The sequence below is a fragment of the Anolis sagrei genome, chromosome 1 (genome assembly GCF_037176765.1).
Source record: "Anolis sagrei isolate rAnoSag1 chromosome 1, rAnoSag1.mat, whole genome shotgun sequence".
NCBI lineage: Eukaryota > Metazoa > Chordata > Lepidosauria > Squamata > Dactyloidae > Anolis > Anolis sagrei.
In genome coordinates, this window is record NC_090021.1 from 82,905,385 (window position 1) to 82,931,074 (window position 25,690).

Here is a 25,690-nt window from a genome sequence, read left to right on the forward strand (position 1 = left end):
ATTTTTTTTCTTGCTCCTAAAACCTATCTAGTATGGTAACAGATTTACTAAATATTGTTCAATTAGTTTTTAAATTATCATTGTAGGTAAGATAAATAGACACAAGCTACTGGGAGTATCCTTTAATCAAACCTGGGGAAATAACTGGAGGATCTACTGCATGAATAGATGGATACTTCCTGTGGATTATGCTCATTACCTACTTTTTAGTCTGAACCTAAAGAGCCATGCAGATTCTTTCCCATGTTCAAGATAGATTTGGACTTACATTGGTTGAACAGCAACACCCAGACTACAAGGACATTTTATTTTGAAATTAATTAGTGGTTCGAAAACAGTTTTCTTTTAAAAACAGAAGAACATAGAAATGTGGATCTGCCTTTCAAAATGAAAAACAGCCCACATTTTCATTGGGTGTACTTCAAGTCTCACTCTGGACTAGGGCTAAGTTCGGCTCTTCTGCAAACCTTGCATTCATCTGCATCTTTATCTAAAATCAGCATTCTTAAAATGTTGCCAGTAATGATGGATCTGAATTTTGATACTTATTAAGTCAGCTCTTATTGTTGATTCACAGCAATGACAGATAGCATGCTTATATGGATGGAAGAAAATAGATCTGAGGCACCCAAATACATCAAGCAATGATAATCTACAGTATTGCAGTTGTAAATTAAGAAGATGTCAATTCTCAATCCACCATCCTGTTACCATCTAACACAAACATCATCTCATCGGCATTCTGCCAGTACCGTGTCTTGAACAAGCTTCTTGACATTAAACAGTTGGCAGAGGTGAAAAATAACCATTGCTAACACAAGGCAATTTTCATCCGATTTGGTTTTTCCTTTTTTAAAAAACAGACTTGTACTAGAAACAAAGCAAGAAACAGAAACAAGGAACATCTGGCTATAATCATGTCAAAATAGTCTGATTTTGTCTTTAAAAAAATACTGGCATGAAATACATAAACTACAGTCATATAATTGTTAAAACCTTGTTTCAGAGGTGCCCCGTTTTAGGTTGTTACTCAAAAACTCATCATGTTCAAAGCTCAAATTGTTATGAGATCTGGAAATCATAAGAAGCTTTTCTTTATTAGTAAAGTCCTTCCTGACTGTGGCCGATGGCACAAGGAGCCTGTCCATTGGGTCTTCTTTGTTTTCTAGTTTCATATAACCTTTACTGTTGCTACGGTCCAGTCTTGGCCAACTTGGATGTTTTCTTTGTTCGACTTGTACAGTGAGAGTAGAACGGCCCCGATCTAAATCTAGGGATTTTGAATGTGCAGACAAAAGATGCAAAGAGGTGTTAGACCCAAACTGTTTTCTGGCTGCACCAGGTGACAAAAGCTTTCCAGCACTGGGTCCAAGAGTCATAGACGATTTGAAATGATTTGATGTAGAATCTCCATATAAAGTGTTTCTTGGTATCAATCCACCAGTGGGTTTGTAGCTGTCGTTGGCATCTGTCAGTGGGACAGCTAAAGAGTCCATGGACAAATTTTTAGGTCTGCATCTAGAGCTTGCAGAATCCTCTGTAATGTTGTCTATACTTGGCTCATCAATAACACAGTTATTTAGTTTAATTACAGGTAAAGTGAAAGCATTAATGGAGGATGAAACGATGGATTTTGTTTCACATTTTAGAGAACTGCTACTTCTGTCATCCCTTGTTTTCCCAGAGTGAGGGTAAAGGCCAAAGACTGAACCAGAGCGCTCAATCAGCAAAGGTGGCAAAAGACTAGTGGTATTTTTGCTATCGCTCACAGAAATGTCATCCTCTTCAACATTGCATTCCACTTGGAAGTTGCTTGCAAAGCCTGAGAAAGGTGCAATTGTATTTGCAGCCAGCCGTGATGCACAAGAGCTTCCATTTTGCTTGACTTCACTCTCTCCCACTAAACCAGCGTAGGCACCATTCAGTAGCTTTTGTTCATTGATCCTCAGGGTATGTACATCAATGACGGTGGAATAGATGTCTCTCATGTGTATGATCTTTGTCTCTTTGTCACGGTTTTCATGGAGCATTGCATTTGCACAAATAAAGATAAAGATTCCAATGCCCATCGTGAAAGGTCCCAACATTTTCATTTTATCAGAATGTAAATGCTGTTCAAGGAAACGGATTATAATGCCACTTTCTTTTCCTATGCCTTGAGTCTCATTGAGTGACAAACTGTCTTCAGACTCTGCATAAAGATCCTTGTGAGGCCAGTATCCAAGAATGGCCATACCAATACCCAAGAAAGAAACGAGCACTCCCAGAACAAGGAAGAATCCTGATGGGGAATAAAGTCGAATTTTGCCTCGGACCACAACAACATCTGCCCGAGGTCGGCGCTTGACTGGCTTCTGCTCTTCATTAGCTGGTGATGTTGCAAGATTTAGATGCTGCTGGGATCTGGCAGAGTCTTGCCGCTTCAATGCAGCCAGTCCTGTTATGACTCCCCCAGTTGCAATCATAATTTCTCACTTCAACCTAGATTTGAAAACAAGACAGAACAAAGTTATAATAAATACACACTAGGAAACATTACTTTTCTAAAAATTGTAATTTAAGAACAACTGTATGCCCTTCATGCCCATTAAATTCTTACTTCTAATGAGAGTAAACACAATGTGTCCAATCAACATTTCTGTGATTGTTAAATGTATCTATATCCATATTTGTAGCCTGTCTCTTATTTGCTCATTTATTTATTTAACATATTTATAGAGGTCTTAAACTTCCCAAGTATTTTAAATGGTGTTGAAAAATGACACACTAGCTGAAACAGAAATGATGGTAGGCTGACTTTCCTTCATGGAACTGCATGAAGGGGAACACTGTGACAATGAGAATCACTAGTTCAGAAACAAGTTTCAGCTGATGACAATATAGATAGCAACCTCACTATGCATGTAAGGACCACAGATGTCAAATACAAGAAAAGCTCCTCACTGTATACAAGAAACAAGAAGTATGAATCCTATGAATTAGTATAATTTGATCTGCATCCTTTGATATTGCAATTATTCAGAAGTACTGTGAAATTAGTCCTTTCTTCATTGCTTACCAGGCTTACACTCTCTACGTGGGGTTGCCTTTGTAGACTGCTCGGAAGATTCAAATGGTCCAGCGCTCGGCAGCCAGGTTGCTAACAGGAGCGGCACTCAGGGAGCATACTACTCCTCTGTTGCGCCAGCTCCACTGGCTACCAGTTTGCTACCAGGCACAATTCAAAGTGCTGGCTTTAGCCTATAAAGCCCTAAACAGTTCTGGCCCTACTTACCTCTCCGAACGCATCTCCTCCTATGAACCGACTAGGACACTAAGATCATCTGGGAAGGCCCTGCTCTCGGTCCCAGCTGCATCACAGACGGGAACTAGAGACAGGGCCTTCTCAGTGGTGGCCCCTCGGCTGTGGAACACCCTGCCTGCAGATATCAGATTGGCCCCCTCCCTGCTGGCGTTCTGGAGGAAAGTGAAGACCTGGCTGTTCGAACAAGCATTTGATTAAACAGTGTAATTAAACATAGGAATATGGAATAATGGATGACGAGACTGGATTCTGATTTTACTGTTGAGGCTCTAATGATTGTTATACTGATGTTAATGATTTATGTGATAATTGTTTTTAATTGCCCTATACTTATTTTGTAATATTTTGTACTGATGTTGTTCACCGCTTTGAGTCACCTGAGGGCTGAGAAAAACTGTATAGAAATAAAGCAAGTAAGTAAATAAATAAATAAATAAATAAGAACTGAACATGATCTCAAAAACCTGGTATACTACTTCACATAAGAATTGCCTCCAAATGTGTGAAGGCAGAAAATGGATATCCAAATTCAGTAATTGCACCCCAAACTATGATTCTGTAACTACAAATTCAGCATCTGTACCCCAAACTATTATTTAATAACTGCACCCTAAGCTATGATTCATTAACTGCACCCAAACCAGGTGCTAAACATCAGTTGTCATATTGTAACCTCAGTGCCCTATAACACATGTTTCTGTAGAAAGACTGCATTGTTTTATCTAGAAACAAATGGATTCTGATTCATAAGTGTTCATGTCAAGGCTCTTTGACTTATCCATAATTTTATTGATGAGACGTCTGTCTGCCTGTCTGCCTGCCTGCCTGTCTGTCTGTCTGTGGGTGGTTGAATCTGTCTGTAGTAATTTGATGAAACAATTCTACAGCTATCAACTCTATCAGGTGCTGATTGTGCACATGTCTATTTTTAAGAAATGTCAGAAAACTCTGTGAAGTGCCTATTCTTCTCATCTCCTGTGATGTTTTCCATAACTGCTGATAACTTTATTATGATTTAAAAACTGACTTATGATAGAAGGAAATCATTTTCTTTCATAATAAATTTGCCATTTCTCTGCTTTTTGCCTATAAAAAAGTTTAGGATAAAAAAATCAAAAACAGAAAAACAGTTTTTTTCCAACATGAACAAAATAGATCTTTGTAGGCAATAATTAATAATTGAGTGTAAACTAAGATCTGACTTAAAATTCTGCAGCCCTCATTCAAGTAGATAAGAGATATGGATGGCCATCTAGACATGTACACATTCATACATACAGGTTTGAGACAACAACTTAGATTTGCATGCATTATACCTCTAGAATCTTGCTTCATGCACAGTTGCACTAGCTGGAGCAGAACATTTGACTGTAAGTGGCCATCACAGGGCACTTTCAGCAAAGTGTCTTAGGGTGATAGTGGATTCTTTCTTTCAAAACAGTGCTTTGTTTCTTACACACACAACTACCACAGAGAGTGACTTTTACAAGGGGCAAACTCAAGTTGCATTTCTGGCAACCTCCTTCCCTCATGGTAATAATAATAATAATAATAATAATAATAATAATAATAATAATAATAATAATAATGGCATTTGTAAACAATAAACATTGAAAAAATCACAATCTGTCAACTGCAAAATGCCACCTTACTTGGATCTGTGCACATCATTCGAAAATACATCACACAGTCCTAGACATTTGGGAAGTGTTCGACTTGTGATTTTGTGATATGAAATCCAGAGTATATATCTTGTTTGCTGTGACATACTGTGTTTTTGTGTCAATAAAATAATAATAATAATAATAATAATAATAATAATAATAATATAATTTTATTTCTTACCCACCTCTCCCTGCAGCTCGAGGTGGGTTACAACACAATTTAAAAACATCAACATTGAAAAAAATTCAACAAATATACATATTTCTATAAAAGATCGGTATTAAAACTGCATTTCTATAAAATACATATTAAAGTACACAAAACAGACACTAAACAAAAGACATGAGTTTAAAAACTGTCTGGGTATGCCTGCTGGAAGAGATTACCTCCCACTTCCCTCCCTAAGTACATACAGATTTCAAGGAATAGGATTGTGATATTAGTACAGAATTTCACTGTATTTAACAGTAATATTTTTGCATTCTTTTTCCACAGATACAAAGTGGCAATGAAAAGCAATTCAACATTTGCATTTGAAGTAAATGAGCAATTTGTGAAACTGATTAGTAATTAAAATGGTACTATCATACTTGGCATACTGAGTTTGCTTCCATCAGCAATAGCATTTCTGGAGCAAATTCTAACATTAGTGTCAGGGGAAAAGGCATGTTAACCATGTTACCTTCTTTAGGTAAACATTCCTGCCATCTCACCCACTGCTCTGCAAGGTCCTATATCTCACAAGAGGAGTCGGGTGTTTCAAGGTCAGGGGTGGGGAAAGTGCAGCCTGTGGATGGCAGCTTCCAAGGCTGTTTCTGTGGTCTCCAAGATCCCCACACCTGCATCCCTATGCTAGACCCCTATTTTTCATTATATCTTTTCTGAATTCGGGCCTGAAGTGGATTGGTATTAAAAACATTAATGAAAGGAATTGTACACTGGCTGGGGAACAGTGCAGTTATAGGGTTAAAAGGATTCTTCTTTCCTTAAGAATAGTTGAAACTTCATTCCTGGGGTTTGGCAATTATAAACAACACAGAACCCAGAGGAAAACCAGACACCTGTGATGGGTGATTTCAGTTCTTACTTTCCTGGCTTTACTGTTGTAACTGTATTTGACATTTGTTGTCTCTGAGGACTTTATCATACAAATCAGGCAAACCAGGATTCCCGAATCAAACCACAAATAATATCTTCCTCTTATCTAATATGCAGTAGTGGTTTCTGTCCTTTTGAGGGTGGGGGGAATCAAAGCACTCGCCTATCATTTTATTTTTAAGAGGCAACTGTGCAAAAGTTGCAAAGACGTATCTAGTAATTTACTCTTCATCTACAGCAAGGAACAGAGCCAGATTAGTAACTCAAAGCCATTCAAAAAGGAACATTTGCTAATTAGATGTCAGAAGCCAAAAGTTAGAAGCTTCCTGAAAAGAATAAGAAGGAATCATCTAATTAAAAGGACAGTTAGAAGGAGAAGCTAAAATGCCTTGATTACAGTGGCATCACAACTACATTTAGAAGAGAAGTTGGACCATCTCGTCTGAAACACAAGAACTATAGTCTCCTAATTAGAATGGACAGGTAATTTGGGGGAGTCTGCATTCTGTAATCCATAAAATGTAACACTTCTGGCATCTACACCTAAAATGCAGTATAAAAAGAGACATGATTGATAGGAGTGCCATTAGTTGACAGTGATGGTGGATGCATCTATGCTGTAGAATTAATTCAACTTGATTATGTGCCATGGCTCAATGCTATGAAACCTTGGGAGTCCACGAACACTCTTTGGCAGAGAAGACGGCAAACCATGTAAAATTGCAAGATCTTTTAGCCTTTTCTTCCAAAGAGTGCTGGTGCCTCACTAAATTACTGCTTCCAGGATTCTATAGCATTAAGCCATGGCAGCTAAAGTGGGGTCAAACTGCATTCATTCTACAGTGCAGATGCAACTGATGTCTACATTTGCTGCAAAAGCTAAAGAACCACTTGATCCAGTTTTGGATGAAATGTGTAACGAGAGAGCAACTGTACCCTAAATCCAAATACAGTCATTTAGAACTACAGAGGAATTTTAGTCATAAAATGTCATGAGTAAATTTTGGTGGGGGGTTGACCTGGTAAATTCCGTTAAAGTGATGCTTTCATGTTTTATACTGAAATATAAAAATAGAAACAATCCAGTTCATAAAAGATGATAGTTTTATAGTCTTAAGCCCATTCCTTAACTTAGACAACTTTTATAAAACTTACTTCTTCTTGACTTTCATAAATACAAAAATATAGGCCAGCCTCTTATATTCTTCTCCTGCACGCACACTATAAAATATACTGGGAGACACCCACACCCCCACATTAAAGAGTGTTTGTGTGATTATAAAAAGGAAAGGTTTCTATGAAGTGACTAGTCTGTTGCTCCTCATATACTTGCCAGAAGCAGCTATTCCCGACTGGAGCAAGTACCACGGATGCTTAGCAACAAGAAAGCTCCAACACCGAGCCTACAGACCTCTCAGTAGGAGTAGTAGTGCTGCAAGTTGCCATGACAGCCGTAGCATAAGAATGAGTACACTGCTGCACCGCCAGCCATGTAGCAATGCACAGAATCAACACTTTGTATATTTGTTGCATATTTACTGTGAAACCAAAAATAGAGCTAAAACAAGGCTGCCACAAAGATGCCCAGCACTCAATGTATTAGGGTACTTCCACTGTTACATAGCATCACAGTAAAGTGGGGTAGTACAATGTGTGGAGGAGAGGTGTGTTCTTGAACACTCAGGATATGTTATAGATAATATCCATACCCATGGATTCTGTATCCATGGATTCAGGCAGCCATGGCTTAAATTAATTCAATAAAGTTCAACAAACCGGGCTTGTTTTTGCCATTTTATATAAGGGGCACCCTTTTCCTATGCCATTGTATATAATGGGATTTCAGCATCCACTGGGGGGGGGGGGGGAGGAGCAAGTACCCTGGGCCCACTGTACATATCTCAGAGCCGCATGGAGACTGCAGCTCTGTAGTAACTTAGCTTAAACCCTTCTGTCCTCAAATGTTAGAGATAATTTTACATGAAATCAGAACGCCTGTGTTTTTTATCTTCCACCAAGGGTTAGAAACACAGGACAGTACGGTATCAAAAGCAACTGCCAATGAGATGGTGTACAGCAAGGAAAATTTGGAATGGAATGATGCTGTGTTGCAAATGACAACCTTCTTCACGCCTTCTCTAGTAATGTTTATCTATGTTCCTGTTGCTTACTGTTTCCTGTATGTTCTGGTATGCAGCTTCCTTTACTCTACGGTTCCTGAGAAGTTACAAAAGGAGCTGGAGACCACATGATCACATACAGACAGACTACTTCAGACAGACAGACTTCAGACCTCAGGTCACACACTTGCTTGCTGTTTTTGCTGTAAGAGTTGCCCTGGCTAGATGGCACAGAGAATTATCTCCAACATATCTGAAACTGGACTGATAAGTTCTTGTACCTGTGTATGCTGAATACATGAAGGTTTTGAGTAAACAAATATGTTATTTTTCTCAAAGTCTACTTTATTTTTTTCTCTTGATATAAAACAAGTTGATATAAAACAAGTTGTTTCATGGGAAAGTGTACATTTTTGGGCACTGAAAAACACTTCTGAAGCACTGCTGTTTTTATGCACTGGCAAAATTTCTGTCTTCTTAACAGAAAACAGGTTATTCAGTCTAACAACTGAAATCATTGCCTAGCATAATTATATTTGGTTGAATACCACAAGAGAAGTTTCTACTCTAAAGAGTTTTTGGCACTTCTCTAAAAGGTCATGCTTTTCTTAAAAAGTTATGATCTCCAAATGGTGTTCTCAAAAAAGTTATGAATGCCATTTTCCAAAATGCTGTACTATATCGTGTTATGCAATGTTACCAAAGGAAAGAAGGAAGAAAAGAAGAGAGAAGGGGTGCTATTTTCAGGTGGAGAGACATAACCTTTGTGTTGTCTAGTTACACTATCCTCACTCCTATTTTATTATTATTATTATTATTATTATTATTATTAAATTATTATTATTATTATTATTATTATTATTATTATTAAACTTTATTTGTACCGTGCTAGCATCTCCCAGAGGATTCGATGCGGCTTACAACAGGCCGAGGCCACAACAATACAACATAACAATACAATCAAGCAAATCAAACAATTAAAACAAATTAAAGCAAGAATAAACAACAAGCACAGTGCATTAAAACACAGTAAAACTGGGCCGGGCCAAAAGGTGGGTACAAGGATTAAAAGTGCTGATTTGACAGGAGGTGTATAAAGGGTTTCTAGGGCAAGTGCGATGTGCAATGTGCAGCAATCATTGGTTCTGGTAAAGTGCTTGTGGGACTCGGTAGTGGAGAATTCCTAATCTGGGAAGGCGCATCGGAAAAGCCAGGTTTTTAAGTTCTTTCTGAAGATAGCCAATGAAGGGGCCTGTCTAAGGTCTTTGGGGAGGGTGTTCCAGAGTTGGGGGGCCACTACGGAGAAGGCCCTGTCCCGTGTCCCCACCAAGCGCACCTGCGACGCTGGTGGGATCACGAGCAGGGCCTCCCCAGATGACCGAAGAGAACGCGTGGGTTCGTAGATGAAAATGCGGTCACGCAGGTAGGCTAGTCCCAAACCGTTCAGGGCTTTGTAGGTAAGCACCTGCACCTTGAATTGGGCTCAGAATATAAACGGCAGCCAGTGGAGTTCCTTAAACAGGAGGGTTGACCTCTCTCTGTAAGGGGCCCCCGTTAGCATCCTGGCTGCTGATCGTTGGACCAATTGGAGCTTCCGAGCCATCTTCAAGGGCAGCCCCACATAGAGCACATTGCAGTAATCCAATCTGGAGGTGACCAAGGCATGGACCACTCTGGCCAGATCCACCTTCGCGAGGTACGGTCGCAGTTGGCGCACAAAAATCTCAGTTGTGCAAAAGCCCTCCCAGACGCCACCGACGCCTGAGCCTCAAGCGAGAGCGTAGAATCCAAGAGGACTCCCAAACTGCGGACCTGTGACTTCAGGGGGAGTGTAACCCCGTCCAACACAGGTTGCCACCCTATACCCCGGTCAGGTTTGCGATCGACCAGAAGGACCTCTGTCTTGTCGGGATTGATCTTCAGCTTGTTCCTCCTCATCCAGATAGACACAGCGGCCAGGCACTCATCCAGCACCCGAGAGACCTCCTTGGAGTTAGGTGGAAAGGAGTAGTAGAGCTGTGTGTCATCCGCACAGAGATGGCACCTAGCTCCAAAACTCCGGATGACCTCTCCCAGCAGTTTCATGTAGATGTTAAAAAGCATGCGAGACAGAATAGAGCCTTGCGGGACCCCACAGGTCAAAGGCCAGGGGCCCGAGCAGGTGTCTCCCAGCTTCACCATCTGGGATCGACCCTCCAGGAAGGAATGGAGCCACGACAGAACCGTGCCCCCGAGACCCATTCCAGAGAGACGACCCAGAAGGATACCATGATCGATGGTATCGAAAGCCGCTGAGATGTCCAAGAGGACCAACAGAGTCACACTCCCCCTGTCCAGCTCTCTACGGAGGTCATCCACCAAGACGACCAAGGCTGTCTCGGTGCCATGACCAGGCCTGAAACCAGACTGTGACTGATCTAGGTAGTTGGTGTCATCTAAAAAGCCCTGGAGCTGGGAGGCCACCACCCGCTCCAGAACCTTACCCAGAAAAGGGAGGTTGGAGATCGGTCTGAAGTTGTTCAGCACTGTGGAGTCAAGGGAAGCCTTTTTAAGGAGTGGACGAACCACAGCTTGTTTCAGGCCCGATGGAAAAAACCCCTGCTCCAATGATGCATTGATAATCGACCCAAACCAGTCAACCAACCCCTCCCTGGCTGATTTGATTAGCCAAGACGGGCAAGGGTCTAGCGCCGAAGTGGTTGCCCTCACAGCCCCAAGGACCTCCTCCACAGTCTCAGGAGGAACAAGCTTAAAAGAATCCCACAAAATTGGACAAGAAGATGACTCAATCACCTCCCCTTGCACTGCGATGAAATTGGAGTTGAGCTCAAGGTGTATCTGAGCGACTTTGTCTGCAAAGTGGTGTGCGAAATCGCGACACCGAGTTTCCGGGTCGTCAAAAACCTCCTCCACCACAGGTGGCTGAAGGAGTTCCCCAACGACCCGGAACAACTCCGATGATCTATTTGCTGCAGACGCTATACGGGTAGTCGTATAGGACTCCTTGGCTACCCGTATAGCCATGGTATACACCCTAAGAGAGGCTGTAGTCCGTGCTCAATCAGACACGCCCCGAGATTTCCTCCAAGTGCGCTCTAGCCCCCTCCTTGCATGCTTCATCCCAGCCAGCTCCCTGGTGAACCAGGGAGACGGTTTGTCGTGACGCAGCGTGATGGGGCGTTCGGGAGCGATCGTATCTATCGCCCTGGTCATTTCCCTATTGTAGAGATCGACCAAGGTGTCGACAGGATCGCCAGGCTCCATGGCAGGAAAAACCCCAAGATTCCTCAGGAGTCCCTCCGGATCCATCAGTCTCCTGGGGCGGACCATCTTAATTTGTCCTCCACCCCTGCAGAGGTTTAGGGTCGCAAAAAGTCTAGCTCAGTCAGGGAAACTACTGGGTCGTGGGATGGGCGGTACACCAGCAGAAACCCCACGTTATCACGGTTCCCCACCCTCAGGTGAACACACTCAAACCCAGATGCCTGCGGAACAGCGCATCTGACCACGGCGATGGAAAGCCGAAAGACAATTGCGACCCCTTCTCCCCGCCCACCCCAGCCTGGCTTGCTGATGCACTCCGAAGCCCGGTGGGCAGAGCTGAGTGAGATTTACTCCCCCCAGCTCGTCCAACCAGGTCTCGGTAATGCAAGCCAGATCCGCTCCCCCACCCATCCAGGATCAAGTCCTGAATGGCAGCGGTCTTACCATTGACGGATCTGGCATTAATCAGCAAGACCTTAAGGCTGAGAGGACTGCCATGGGGCCTACCATTTCCTACCTTCTCCAGGGTCGCAAATACTCTGTTGCGCTTCTCCCTGGAGCGTCGGTGAACTGCAAGTCTCCTCCCCCACACGACCTGAATAGCGCCCTCCTCCTCCAGTCCCCCCTCCCCCCCTATGTGGATGGAATCTGTGGCTAGTCAACTTTCAGAAGAACTAAGGCTAGGGTGTAATCTCTCTTGAGTTTCAGGCAGGGATGCTTCCGATGTTAAACTAAAAAGAGAGCCATCGAGGGAGCTGGGTGGACTAAACAAGGGAAGTGTTCTTGGGTGGGAAAGTGTGGCTGATTGTGATTGTGTGGGGCCGACTGGGACAGAAGGGGTTTCAAATTGGTAGAGACCAGGAGGGGGGGCCCTAACCGAGGAACTGTCTGCGGATTTTTCACAGGGACCTGATGGAACAGGGTGAGAAGGTACCACTGTGTCGATTAGGGGGTGAATATGATGGTCCACAACGACCCTTCTTATGGTGATGCCCCATTTCTTTAGGCAGGATCGCATTGCCAGTAACTCGCCAAGCCATAAATTGTCTTCCGGTGTAATTAAGAGACGAGTGGAGCGGTCAGGTGATTGGTAATCCCTCCGCAACCACGTTATGGCTTTCAACCTTATTTCGATAGAATCTGGGCCAAAGAATCGCAAACCGCCCTCCTAGAGGTCCATCTGCCTCTATTGATCATAAGGTCAGCAATGTCCACCTCTGCTCTGCTATACTATGCCTGAAGACAGACATATCAAAAACTACAGCTACATGCTACTGTTCTCATGTATTTGCCATTATCTTGCCATAGCCACCTTATTGTCCACAGTAGAAGGAGAATGCTGGGAAGTAGTGTTTTTTATCTCATGCATCAGGGATGTTCTTTTGGGCATTGTATCCATTATATTTTCTCACCCCAAAATACTGTTTTTTATGACAGAACTGAAAAAAGCAGTGATGATTGTGACTTCTACAATACCACCTTAAATCCCATTCTGGGAGAAAGGCTGGAGGTACAATAACTTTGTCTGATAACTTTAAGTCATTATAACATCACCCTTGCAAAAAATTTAGGAGCATACGTAGGAACTACAAAAAAAGCCACCATGATACAGTAGTTTGAATGTTGGAGTAGGATAGTGTTCAAGTATTCATTGATCTTGGGCAAATCACATTCTCTCAGGCCCCATATACACTGCCATATAAAATCCACATTATTTGCTTTGAACAGGATTATATGAGTCTACATTGCCATATAATCCAGTTCAAAGCAGAAAATTTGGATTTTATATGAGAGTGTAGAAGGGGCCTGAGGCACATGATGACTGATGATGATGATATTTCTTTATACTTTGCCTTATCTCCCCAAAGGGGACTCAAAGCGTCTTGACATAAAAGCATTAGTATACAATTTAAAATATACAAATATACAAACATTAAAACAGAATTAAATACAAATAGCACTAAAAAAAATGCAGTTAAAATCCATCAAAACATATTCATAGTTAAAAACCACAGCAGAAGCATTGACTGGGTGTTTGGCTGTTGAGAACTTGACCATGTGATCTTAAGACACTTATGAGGACTGAACTGATCCACTTATTGCTCTCTAATACAGGATGTTTCATAAGGAAGTGCTAGCCAACAAGATAAGAGAACAGTTGTAAACTCCAACCGTTTTTTCAGGTACCACTTTCTTCCCTCTTTCAAATGGCTCTCCACAGCCAGCTTGTGTTTTGCCTCAAAGTGGTTGACTCAAGTAGCTTTCTTCTGAACCACACTATGGATCAAAGAATAAGAGATCTCAAATGCTTTGTCTACATCACCCCCAAGTGCCAGCTGCGCCGGATTCACTCCATTTGCTTCAGAACCATTTGTAATACACTGTATTGAAAGTGCATCGCTGTCCATAACCCACATTCAAATCAGCACTATTTTTAGTGGTTTATTCAGGAATAAGCAGTTTGCTCATGAGTAAGCAAGTGGAGGATCACCCTTCCCTGTCTTGCTTAGGCCACCTTCCAGCTCCTGCCGAGCATGCAGACATGCTCCTCTCCAAAATTAAGTTATTAATTAATTAAATGAGAGGCAGTGCTAAAGAGTCAATGAATTTTACATTCCCAGCTGCTTCTTCACCAAAGCCTAATTCTTTTTTATATAACTACTTTTGGCTCTTTTAGTCCATTAAGAGTTGATGAATTATAATATTTAGGTCATAAGAGTCAAACCATTCATTCAAGAGTAAGAAATACATTGTATTGTCGAAGGCTTTCATGGCTGGAATCACTAGGTTCTTGTAGGTTTTTTCGGGCTATAGGGCCATGTTCTAGAGGCATTTCTCCTGACGTTTCGCCTGCATCTATGGCAAGCATCCTCAGAGGTAGTGAGGTCTGTTGGAAATAGGAAAATGGGTTTATATATCTGTGGAATGGCTGGGGTGGGGCAAAGAGCTCCCTGCTGAAGCTAGGTGTGAATGTTTCAGCTGACCACCTTCATTAGCATTTGAAGGCCTGCCTGAGCCTGGGAAAATCCCCTGTTGAGAGGTGTTAAGATGTGCCTGGTTGTTTCCTCTCTGCTGTTTTGCTGTTGTAATTTTAGAATTTTTTAATACTGGTAGCCAGATTTTGTTTATTTTCATGGTTTCCTCCTTTCTGTTGAAATTGTCCACATGCTTGTGGATTTCAGTGGCTTCTCTGTGTAGTCTGACATGGTGGTTGTTGGAGTGGTCCAGCATTTCTGTGTTCTCAAATAATATGCTGTGTCCAGGCTGGTTCATCAGGTGTTCTGCTATGGCTGACTTCTCTGGTTGAAGTAGTCTGCAGTGCCTTTCATGTTCCTTGATTCGTGTTTGGGCGCTGTGTTTGGTGGTTCCTATGTAGACTTGTCCACAGCTGCATGGTATACGGTAGACTCCTGCAGAGGTGAGAGGATCCCTCTTGTCCTTTGCTGAACGTAGCATTTGTTGGATTTTCTTGGTGGGTTTGTAGATTGTTTGTATGTTGTGTTTCCTCATCAGCTTCCCTATGCGGTCATGGGTCCCTTGATGTATGGCAGGAACACTTTTCCTCTGGGTGGATCTTCATCTTTATTCTCGTGGCTTGTTCTTGGTCTTGCAGCTCTTCTGATGTCTGAGGTGGAATATCCATTGGCCTGGAGAGCCCAGTTGAGGTGGTTCAGTTCATCTTGGAGGAGGTGGGGTTTGCAGATTCTTTTTGCACGGTCTGCCAAGGCTTTAATGGTGCTTCTTTTTTGACTTGGGTGATGGTTGGAGTTTTGATGTAGATATCTATCTGTGTGTGTGGGTTTTCTGTAGACGGTGTGACCCAATTGTTGATCTGGTTTGCGGATGACTAGGACATCTAGAAAAGGCAGTCTTCCTTCATTTTCTTTTTCCATTGTGAATTGGATTTTTGGGTGGATGCTGTTAAGATGGTCCAGGAACCTGTTGAGTTCTTCTTCTCCATGGCTCCAAATGGTGAAGGTGTCATCCACATATCTGAACCATATCGTGGGCTTTTTGGTTGCTGTCTCCAGGGCTTGTTTTTCAAAGTGTTCCATGTAGAAGTTAGCTATGACTGGGCTGAGAGGGCTCCCCATAGCTACTCCATCTTTCTGTTCGTAGAATTCATTGTCCCACTGAAAGTAACTGGTGGTGAGGCAATGGTGAAACAGCACCGTGATGTCTTCTGGGAACCTCTGGTTGATGAGTGCCATGGTGTCTGCTACCGGGACCATGGTAAATAGAGATACCACATCGAAGCTGATCAGTTTGTCATTGGTATTTAGCTTGAGATTGCTGATTTTTTCTATGAAGTGGGCTGAGTCCTTGATGTAGTGTGTAGTGAGCCCAATATGGCTTTGTAACTGTGCAGCAAGAAATTTTGCTAGGTCGTATGTGGGGGATCCAATGGCACTCATGATGGGTCTGAGTGGGGTGGAGTCCTTATGGGTTTCTGGGAGCCCTATAGCCCGAAAAAACCTACAAGAACCTAAGAAATACATTTGTTCAGAGCTTTTGAAATGAGTGTTCACAGTAACTGGTCTTCCTACCCAGTCCTCAAACTAATAAAAGACCCATGTTACTGAAACCAGACATTTATTTGTTTCTACAAAATATGTAGTGCTCCACTAAGTTATCAAAACACTTGAAGTCCATCATGGACCATAAGTAAAGGCCAAAGCAAGAGAAAAGATAAATGCATACCATAAAAGTATAATTTCAGGAAGGTGACTAAAATGATCAAGGGTCTGGAGAACAATCCCTATGAGGAGCACCTTAAAGAGCTGGGCATGTTTAGCCTGCAGAAGAGAAGGCTGAGAGGAGACATGATTGCCATGTATAAATATGTGACGGGAAGTCATAGGGAAGAGGGAACATGCTTGTTTTCTTCTGCCCTGGAAACTAGGACGCGGAACAATGGCTTCAAACTACAGTAAAGGAGATTCCACCCGAACATTAAGAACTTCCTAACTGTGAGAGCTGTTCAGCAGTGGAACTCTCCGCCCTGGACTGTGATGGAGGCTTCTTCTTTGGAGGCTTTTAAACAGAGGCTGGATGGCCATCTGTTGGGGGTGCGTTGAATGCAATTTTCCTGCTTCTTGGTAGGGGGATGGACTGGATGGCCCATGAGGTCTCTTCCAACTCAGTGATTATATGATTCTAAAGTTTCCTCTAGTTTACCTAAACACTTCTTGACTTCAGTCCAGTCGCAATTAAAGTTTCACTGAATTGGCTGTTGCACTGTAACCCAGCACAGATGGAAATGTAACTGATTCTACATACAAAGGGATGAGGAAAATGTAGCCATGGACCACATTTGGGTCCAAAGTTATTTTTGTACCCTCCAGCTCCTATGTTTTTCCTCCAACATGCTCCCGGTGCTTCCTAGATGATATGAAGGCAATCTGATTTAATGAGTTTAAATAAAATCTAGCTGGGACTAGAGACTGGATTTAGGCCACAGTCTCCAAGACACATCTGTCCAAGCATCCAGTGCCAGTAAAATTCAATTCCACAAACATATGAATGTTTTATAATTACAAAGAACTGCTGTCACACAGTAACTAGTCACGCAGTTCTTTGAGTATGTTGTTCTGAGAATTGAGTTCCACTAAAATACTGACTGTCACATTGACAAGATCTTTTTCTGCCAATGAACACACAGAAGTACCTATTATGGTAAATGCAGAAAACCAAGCAGCTGTCAAGTGGATGGAAAATTCATACAACTGTTTCTTGCTCTCTCAAGCTTAAAAGTAGGGATATAGGGGGTGAGTGGAACAATAAAATAATGGATGACATTTCTCAACTTCAACTTCATTCTGATGAAGCTTTTAGTGCTGGCATTGGCATTTAATTTAAAATTAGATGGCAATTTAACATTAATGTCCTAGTTAACATTTCCCCTTTCCAATGTCAATAGAATTGAATTAGGTTTTTTACCTTATTAATGATTAATAACTACATGCATTAACCCCTTTCTGCAATTTTTTTTCTCTGTTCTTGATTTTCCTACTCCCTTGCAGTAACTATGAACATTATTCATTCAATCAAAGCCTCTCTTCAGTTACATCTGTAGCTTTCATCACATCTTGTCACTTATAAAATGCTGATTTAAAAAAATATCCAACCATTTTCTGCAAATGAGAGGGATAAAAATAAAGGAACACAATTTCATAAGAAATACATGCTCTGCTGTGGGTTCCCCTAAGCTTAAATCACAACACTTATCTCTATTTTTGGACATAATCTTTAGTTTTCAACCCAGATTTTCACATCCCAATCTGTCCAGGAGTTTGCATTTGCCTCTAAACATCAGAAGAAATCATTGTGTGCAGTAGTAGTAGAGGAACCATTTCCCAGAGTTAAAATTCCCTTGTCATCAATTATGCTTTTATAGAAGATTTACAACAAAACAACATTTGCCTTTGTCACAGAAGAAGCACCTGAAAAGTTGGTATAGTGGGATAAAAGTGGATTCTTTTGGTTTGGTTTGGTTTTTTGCCAAGAAGAAAATTGCAATGAGATGAAATTTTTATTCTTATTTCAAAATGGAAACTGATAACACACTTCAAAACTCAAGAGCTGTATTTTCGGCAAATCGGCAGGGAAGAAGAGACAAGACGAAAAGCAGTAGAATAATACAAAGGCATAAAGGGCAATGATAATGAGTTTTCCTATGAAGAAGTCGTGCCAGAGGACATAAAGTTCATATTATTAACTTTCTCGGTATATTGTTAAAAACTAAAAAAGAACTGGTTCAATCACAGACTATAACTTGGCAATAATAATACTCGTGTTCTCTCCATTTTTCTGCTATTTAACCTGCCTCCGAGATTTTCCATAACTGCAGCAGTATAGAAATAAACACACAAATTGTTAGGTTTTGTGTAGTTGCCTGATTTCATCTTCAAAGAAGGCAAGAAGACAGGTGCAAGCTATAAACAGCTATTCAAGAAGACTTAACGGCTTCTACACAGACAGGTGTTGCAATATAGATGGGAAACAGAAGGAGCCAAAATGCAAGCACATCAGGTCTGCTGGGGGTATTTTTACCAGAACAGCCACTGAAGATGGAGCAAAGAAAGAGTGCAGCCTTTGAGACTCTGTCCCATTATTGCTGGTGGGGTTTTCACTCATGAGAATTAACATATTACTAAAGAAGAATGATCTTTCCAACAGGGCTTCAGTCTTTCTCATTTTGTAGGCGTCTTACAGATACCAGATAAGTTCTTTTGTTTTTTATGTTGTTTTGGGGGGGATTTAGGGGAGGGGGTTGGTGTTCTCATAGCTTTCCAGGCTAATTCAAACCATGGGAATATTGTCTGGACTGCAGTCCAGACACTGGAAGTAGTGGGTTTATTCTGCACCTTCCAAAAAGGGGCGGAATAAGCCCACTATCAAATTAATTTGCCACAAACCAGGGTTTTTCTGGTTTGTGGCAGATTAATTCGGGTTTCTCTGGAATGTCATATTTATTGCAGAAACTCCCACAATAAAGTGACTGTCTGAATGTGCCCTGAAAGAACATGAGTTGCCCACTGAATTTCATTACTGAGCACAGATTCAAATTCTGGTCTTCAGAGTTGTAGTCTAATGTTGAAACCACTATCACACTGACTCCGTGATTATACCTTTCATTCAATGCTAGCTCTTCTAATAAGGACACCTGGAGGACATATTGCTTTGAAAATTGAAATATAAATTGAGATAAAGAACAAGAGGTGGAAATAACAAGAGTGCAATGTAGGACAAGAAGGGTCATGACCTCTGGGCTGCCAGTTAGTGGGGTCCACTGGGAAGAGATAGAATTTCTCCTCCATACCCTTCAACATTTCATAAAAGAAACCCCAGACACATATGGCCAAGCAGCATCAGAGTGTGGTCAAAATGGCAAAAGTTAATAAAGAGGAAGAGTACTCATGCTAGGAGAGGATGCAGTGCTTTTGCCTGAGCCCACTGGGAAGGGCAAGAGTCTTCTCTCTTTGGTGTTGATAGGGAGTTCTATAGCTACTATGGGCAGGAAAAAAGTAAAATAAATGAGTTCTAGAGTCAAATCAAGCCAAAGCTTTCCCCAAGAAGCTAAGCTGATTAAACTGAGAGACTGTTGTCCCTTGGTTATCATGAGAAGACATGCCTCATTACAGAAGACAATGCCTTGTAAGGTAGATGGCAGCAGGAACGGTGAATGGGCCTGAGTATGCAAGACATGAGCTAGCCTGTTGATGATATGGTGACTTGGAGGTTTGTCATTCTTAGGGTTGCTAAATGTTGAAGTTGACTTAATGGCAATTAACAAGTGAAGGAAAACATGTTCATAGAATGAATTTTAGAAGCAACTTTCAAGTGGTCTATTATAAGTGCAAAATATTTTTCCTTGTGTAAGAAAAATGAAATATACAATTTCCTTCCAGTGATGGTATAGGGTGACATGAAGCACATCATGACCTACTGAAAACAAATTGATAGTTTTTCTGTGATAATCTGCTGAGAAGACAAAAGAAATGAAAAAGAATATACTTTTGCCCATATCAATCCAGAATAACCTGAATGTTTGTCATGCAAGTAAACTTCATTAAACCCTGTCAGCTCACACTTCCCTAGCAAAAGTGCTATTATTAGATGTGGGGTAAGATGAAGGAGTAGATAGATACTTTTCTATGTCATTGACAGTGTTTACAAACCACTGCTTTTCTCTTTAGGTGTGACTAGAAAACATTATATGCCTGATTCTGGGAGCCTCATTGAGACCAAAAATCCTAGAAGTGCATCCTTACTACAATTAGAGCAGTTTGATACTGCTTTAACTTTCATGACCGTATGCTACAGAATCCTAAGATTTGTAGTTGATGGATTTAACTGGATGCTACACGGGAATTCTCTGATGAAGAGTTCCAATGCCTTAGCCAGAGGGGGAAATGCTCTAGCAGAGAATTTTAAATATCTTATTGAACTACAAATCCCAGAATTCTACAACAGTTAAAGTGCTGTAACTGAAGTATAGGTGGAGTCTAGGATCTCGAAAAGTGACTGAATGCTCATTCCATATTCCAAGAGATGTGGTGTCTGATTCCCCTTCCAAAATGGTATCTAGGATGTCAGGGTATTTTTCATTTTCTTATGCTCTATTGTGTGTGTGTGTGTGTGTGTATGTAAAGGACTGCTTCGGCTCAATATTTAATTCCTAAAAAGATCAGTTGCAGAACCAAACCAGAAGGCAAGTCAGCTATTCAAAATACATGAATACAGACCATGGAGCAAAACAAATGTTCTGTTTTCATTAAAATTCCATATATGGGTATTATGGTGTGGCCACACACATATACACAATTGTCCAAAAACTTCTGGATAAAAATGTAACAAATAGGAAATATTCATAATATCTCAGGATTCTTTTTCCACATTGAAAAAAACTAACACTGAAGAAATTGAAGCAGAAGATCACTAATAGTTGGCTGCAAACACCATGGGCCAGATATATATTTACGTATCTCACATCATGATGATTCTGTGCTGTTTGAAAAGAGATGCTCCCTGGCTGTATCAGATTTATCCGGTAGGTGTAGATGTGGTCTTAAATGACTACTTTTCTGGAGACTGACAGTAAGTGAATTCTCTTATGTCGTCTTTCACCTTGCTTTACTTTATTTCACAAGTGTTTTAAAGCGCTGGGGACATTATCTGCTAGGCCTCACTACAAAAGCAGATATATTCTGGCAGAAAGTAGTATTCTATAAATGCCTCAATAAATGACAGGTGCTGCCCGAAGGAATTTCAGTCTAATACATTCTGTTTGATCACAGATGCTTACAAAGTTTCTGTGTAAGAATTGTTGGTTTTTTTCCCAACAGAAATGCAGTTCAATCATAATGAGAAATTTCATAGCCAACATATTTGATAAAGCAATGTTAACTTATTTTCTACATTTCTTCAAGGCATTTCTCTTCTATTGCATGTAAAATGGATAGAATTATAATATTCAAACTTCTGTCTGCTGTACCTTTGTCACTTCTCCCATTTCTTGACTGAGTTTATTATCTATCTCTGAACTGTTTTTAAGCTTTCTGAGTTCGAGATTATTAAAGAAGGTCAAGGACAAAAAGCAAAGGTAGATTTATAGCTGAACACCGAAAAAAAACAAAAATAATGACTGTAGATGATTTACATAACTTTAAAGTAGACAATTAAAGATACTGAATAGTTAAAATTTTTCCATACCTTGGCTCAGTCCTTAATGAGAATAGAGACTCAGGTCAAGAAACCAAAAGATTAGTTCACACTATGTGAACACATGGCTCACTAGAAAAGACAATACTTGGTGAGATAAAAGATAGTAAGAAAAGAGGGAGATCACATTCCAGATGGATAGACACGTACACACAATTGTCCAAAAACTTCTGGATGAAAGGTAGATTAAAAATGTAACAAATAGGAAATATTCATAATATCTCGGGATTCTTTTTCCACGTTGAAAAAAACTAACTCACTGAAGAAATTTAAGCAGAAGACCTCTAATAGTTGGCTGCAAGACACTTAACTCACGTCTGTGAACACAGCACTGAAGTATTTGCTGCAAATGCCATGGGTCAGATATACATTTACATATCTCACATCATGATGATTCTGTGCTGTTTGAGAAGGGATGTTCAGGGAAGTAGAATTCACTTACTGTCCGTCTCCAGAAAAGTAGTCATTTAAGAATCAGGAAAGCCACAGCCCTGAGTCTGCAAGAACTGAACAGGACTTTTGATGATAGGGAGATTTAGATGAAAGCAAAACCACCACCAACAATGAAGTCCAAGATACAACTGTGTTGGTGGTGGTACTGAAAGACCACCCTTTCAGGGGATCTTAAGTTTTATTTTGGACTTTTTCTATCTTGTTGGCATACTTAAGATTTTCATAGGACTGTCTTTTGGACCCACCAAAAGGGTCCAAAAGACACTTAGTGGTAGCGGGGCTCTTCCTAGCTGTGGAATTCCAGGCATTTAGGATGACTCCATTCTGCTCTTTCCTTTGGTCTTTTGGTTTACCCAGGCCTTTTATTTCTCATTGGCCATTGCAGAAAGTCTTCAACTGAGGTCATCTAGCAATCACACAATTTTCATTGAGCTTTCTCAGGCAAGGGATACAGTGAATACCTTACACCAAAAGAAAATGGGGCAGAAGCAAAACTTGGGCAGGGTGACTAATGAAACTATATATAATAATAACGAGCAAATGTAGCAACTGACAATCCGAATCTAAATAGTGACTATTGAAGGTGAAGCTGCTGGTTTTATATCTGACTTGATTAAACAAATTCTGGCATCTTCCATATCTAAAGGCTAATTTGTTGTTGTTGTTGTTGTTGTTGTTGTTGTTGTTGTTGTTGTTAAAAGGCATGTTATCTCATCCAGTGATGAAATGAGGATGTTTGTAAACTCTGAATGGAGAGAGAGATCAAATGCCACTTCCGTGGCTGATTTCATAAGTAAGTCCTGGTAACACAGACTTAAGATGTTCAGAAAGGGCTCCTATAGTTGCAGAAGATGCATGAGTGTAAGAATCATGAATGAGATTTCTCCCTAATGCATTTGTTCTGGTATTTGTGGCTTCTCCTTTTGATCCAGAACCAGTCTTTTTTATCTAATGTGTAATATAAGTGGAATATAGCACACCTGTGGTTTCACAATGACAGTTACAGATTTGCTATTGCAGCCATTATTCAAATTGTTGCAAAGATACTAATGAATATAATACAGTATACATTTCCAAAGAATATGAAGTGTTATAGTAAATGCATGCTGAGTAACAGCTCGCCATTAACATCAAAATCATAATGTGGCCTCTGGCTGACATAGAGCCATGCTATTTTGTGCTTGTAACAAATGAGGCATAGAAAACAACTTAATAGCTCACCAGCCATTTAAAAGACATTTTAATACAATTGCTTCACTGTGGTACCCATGCCTAATAAAGCAGTTTTGCAAGGTGTCACCTGAGTCCGAGATATATCATTTCCTTTCATTTTTACCACATAGGTTGAGGTAGCAACTCTGCTTTTTGTGAAGTACCTGAGGATGGACCTACTCTTGGCTTGAGGATGATCACCCAGTTTGCAAAGCAAGCTGAGGCAATCTATTTTACTATCTTTATTTCTTTCTGCTACATGTGTAGATCCAGTCCTCAAAATGCAATTAGAACAATTTGACACACAAAACTTAAAAATAAAAATCCAAAGTTATCTCAGAAAGTTTTTTTAAATGCTTCACTTGGGATAATGCCCTACTTTTCATGGCTGTTCTTATTTTGGGACACTCACAGAACCACAGAGATGGAGCTATGCAGAAGGCCTGATTGGAGAAAAACTTTTACCACCTCCCTCATTTATATAATTTAGAGTCTTGGACTGGGGAAGCTGTGGCCTGTATTCACTCAGTGGCCTAATTTTGATGAGTGGTATTACAGAGTGAACAAGCCATGAGTCCTGCAATCTTCGCCAACACTCCTCTGCTTGCACACATCATTAGGTATTGTTCCTGATGGACTTTTCCTATGCATAAACACTCCATAAGAAAAAAGATTCCTCACTCTTGCTGTGATAAATAAATGGAAATGAATAAAGTAACTGATAAAATGCCCTTTCTTGCTCTGAGCAGTTAATTGAGCTTGTATATTATCCTTGTGCTTCATTAAAGTAAGTCTTTATATTTCTTGGAATCAAATTTACTGAGAGATTGTCATTTCAACACGTTTCCACATCTGACATTTGATAACTAAGACACTCCCCTCCCCCCCCCCCCCCCCCGGACATGATATGTATGTACAATGGATATTTCACCCCAGTTATGCAATGCATCCCCCAGGACACATTCTTTAAAATTATTTCACTAACAAGTTAAATCTGGTCATTTAAATTTCATGTACACTTGCTAATCTTTACTGGTTTGCTTTATGTTGCTCTTATAGATTTTCATATATGTTTTCCATATAAAAAAACCTTGTGAACTATCCTGGAAATTTAATTCAAGGGTTGGGCATGGATTCCTCAGATTAACATACTTGTCTCATGTTAGCCCATAGTGGCAGAAATAGTCTTCATGCAGAATGTCCAAAACAGTATGACTGGGATGGTAAATCCTTTTTAATGATCTGTACTAATGTATTTGTATATAATGGTGGTGATAACTGCTCTTACTTTGTTGTTGCTGCTGCTTGTAGTAACAATTATAATAATGATAATAAACCTAAAGGTATCCAGCCCTGCCTGATCTTGGACACCAGCAAGATCAGGTTTGCTTACTGCTTGTAAGAAAGACTGCCAGAAAAACTCAGTTTTACAGGCATATTCAGAGAAAGGCAATGGCAAACCTTATTTGAGCACTACTCAAATTCAAGGGAATGCCATGAGTCGTCAGGCAAGTTGAAGGAACATATTTTAACTCCTCCTTGTACACTGATCTATTTGTGTATTGTTACCAAAGACCTGCAATGACCTACCCCTATGATATTGATCTGAGCTATCCTCCTGGACGGGAGGAGATTGGTGGAATATCAAAATAATAGAAGGGGGGCTACTTGAGCTAATGCACACATTTAAAAGGGTTCCTTTCCAGTGAAGTCTGTAATCAAGAGAAAGGGCAAATGATCAATGTAGGGACACACGGTGGTGGTGGTGGGGGGAACCTTTTGATCATCTTGAAAATGTCTAATAACCTTTCATCTGATCTCATATTCCGCTGTGTGAAGAGTGCTACAAAAATGAAATATGTTTAGAATTTTAATATACTAAATGAGAATTAGCTGCAGTGCTCTTAAGTTCATTATATCCATTCAGAGTCTCTCTTCATGCAATCTCGTTTAAATACAGGAAAATTCTGTAGTAATGTCATAGGGAAATTCACCTGGTAATTAGTAAAAAAAGAAAAAAGAAATGCACTAAATGGCACATTGATAAGCAACTTTAGCAAGTGTGCAATCAGACTGCCTCTGAACCCAGTGAAACAAATTAAAAATGAGCAGCAAAAGCCTCTTAAAATAAGCATATAATAAACATGCATCTTTTTTTCAAACTCAGTAATACTCCCAGAAGCCTCCTTGATTTTGAAACAGTGAACACTTTGAAAAGGGAACTGCGATTTAGCCCCCATTGCCAGGCCACCAAGGTCCCTTCTACACTGCCATATAAACCAGATTATCAAATCCGATAATCCACATTATGTGCTTTGAACTGGATTATATGTGTCTGCATTGCCATACA

General features: G+C 40.6%; 1 protein-coding gene across 4 annotated transcripts in view; it reads right to left on the reverse strand.

Moving 5' to 3' along the window:
* Positions 1 to 605: 605 nt before the first annotated feature.
* Positions 606 to 25,690, reverse strand: part of TMEM200A (transmembrane protein 200A) — a 78,352-nt gene continuing 53,267 nt past the window's right edge. For all 4 annotated transcript variants that reach the window (XM_060753344.2, XM_060753345.2, XM_067466764.1 and 1 more), the window contains one exon: positions 606 to 2,481. In XM_060753344.2, the coding sequence (XP_060609327.2) occupies positions 990 to 2,465 (1,476 nt within the window). In that variant the 5' untranslated portion in view covers positions 2,466 to 2,481 and the 3' untranslated portion in view covers positions 606 to 989. The remainder of the gene's footprint in view (positions 2,482 to 25,690) is intronic.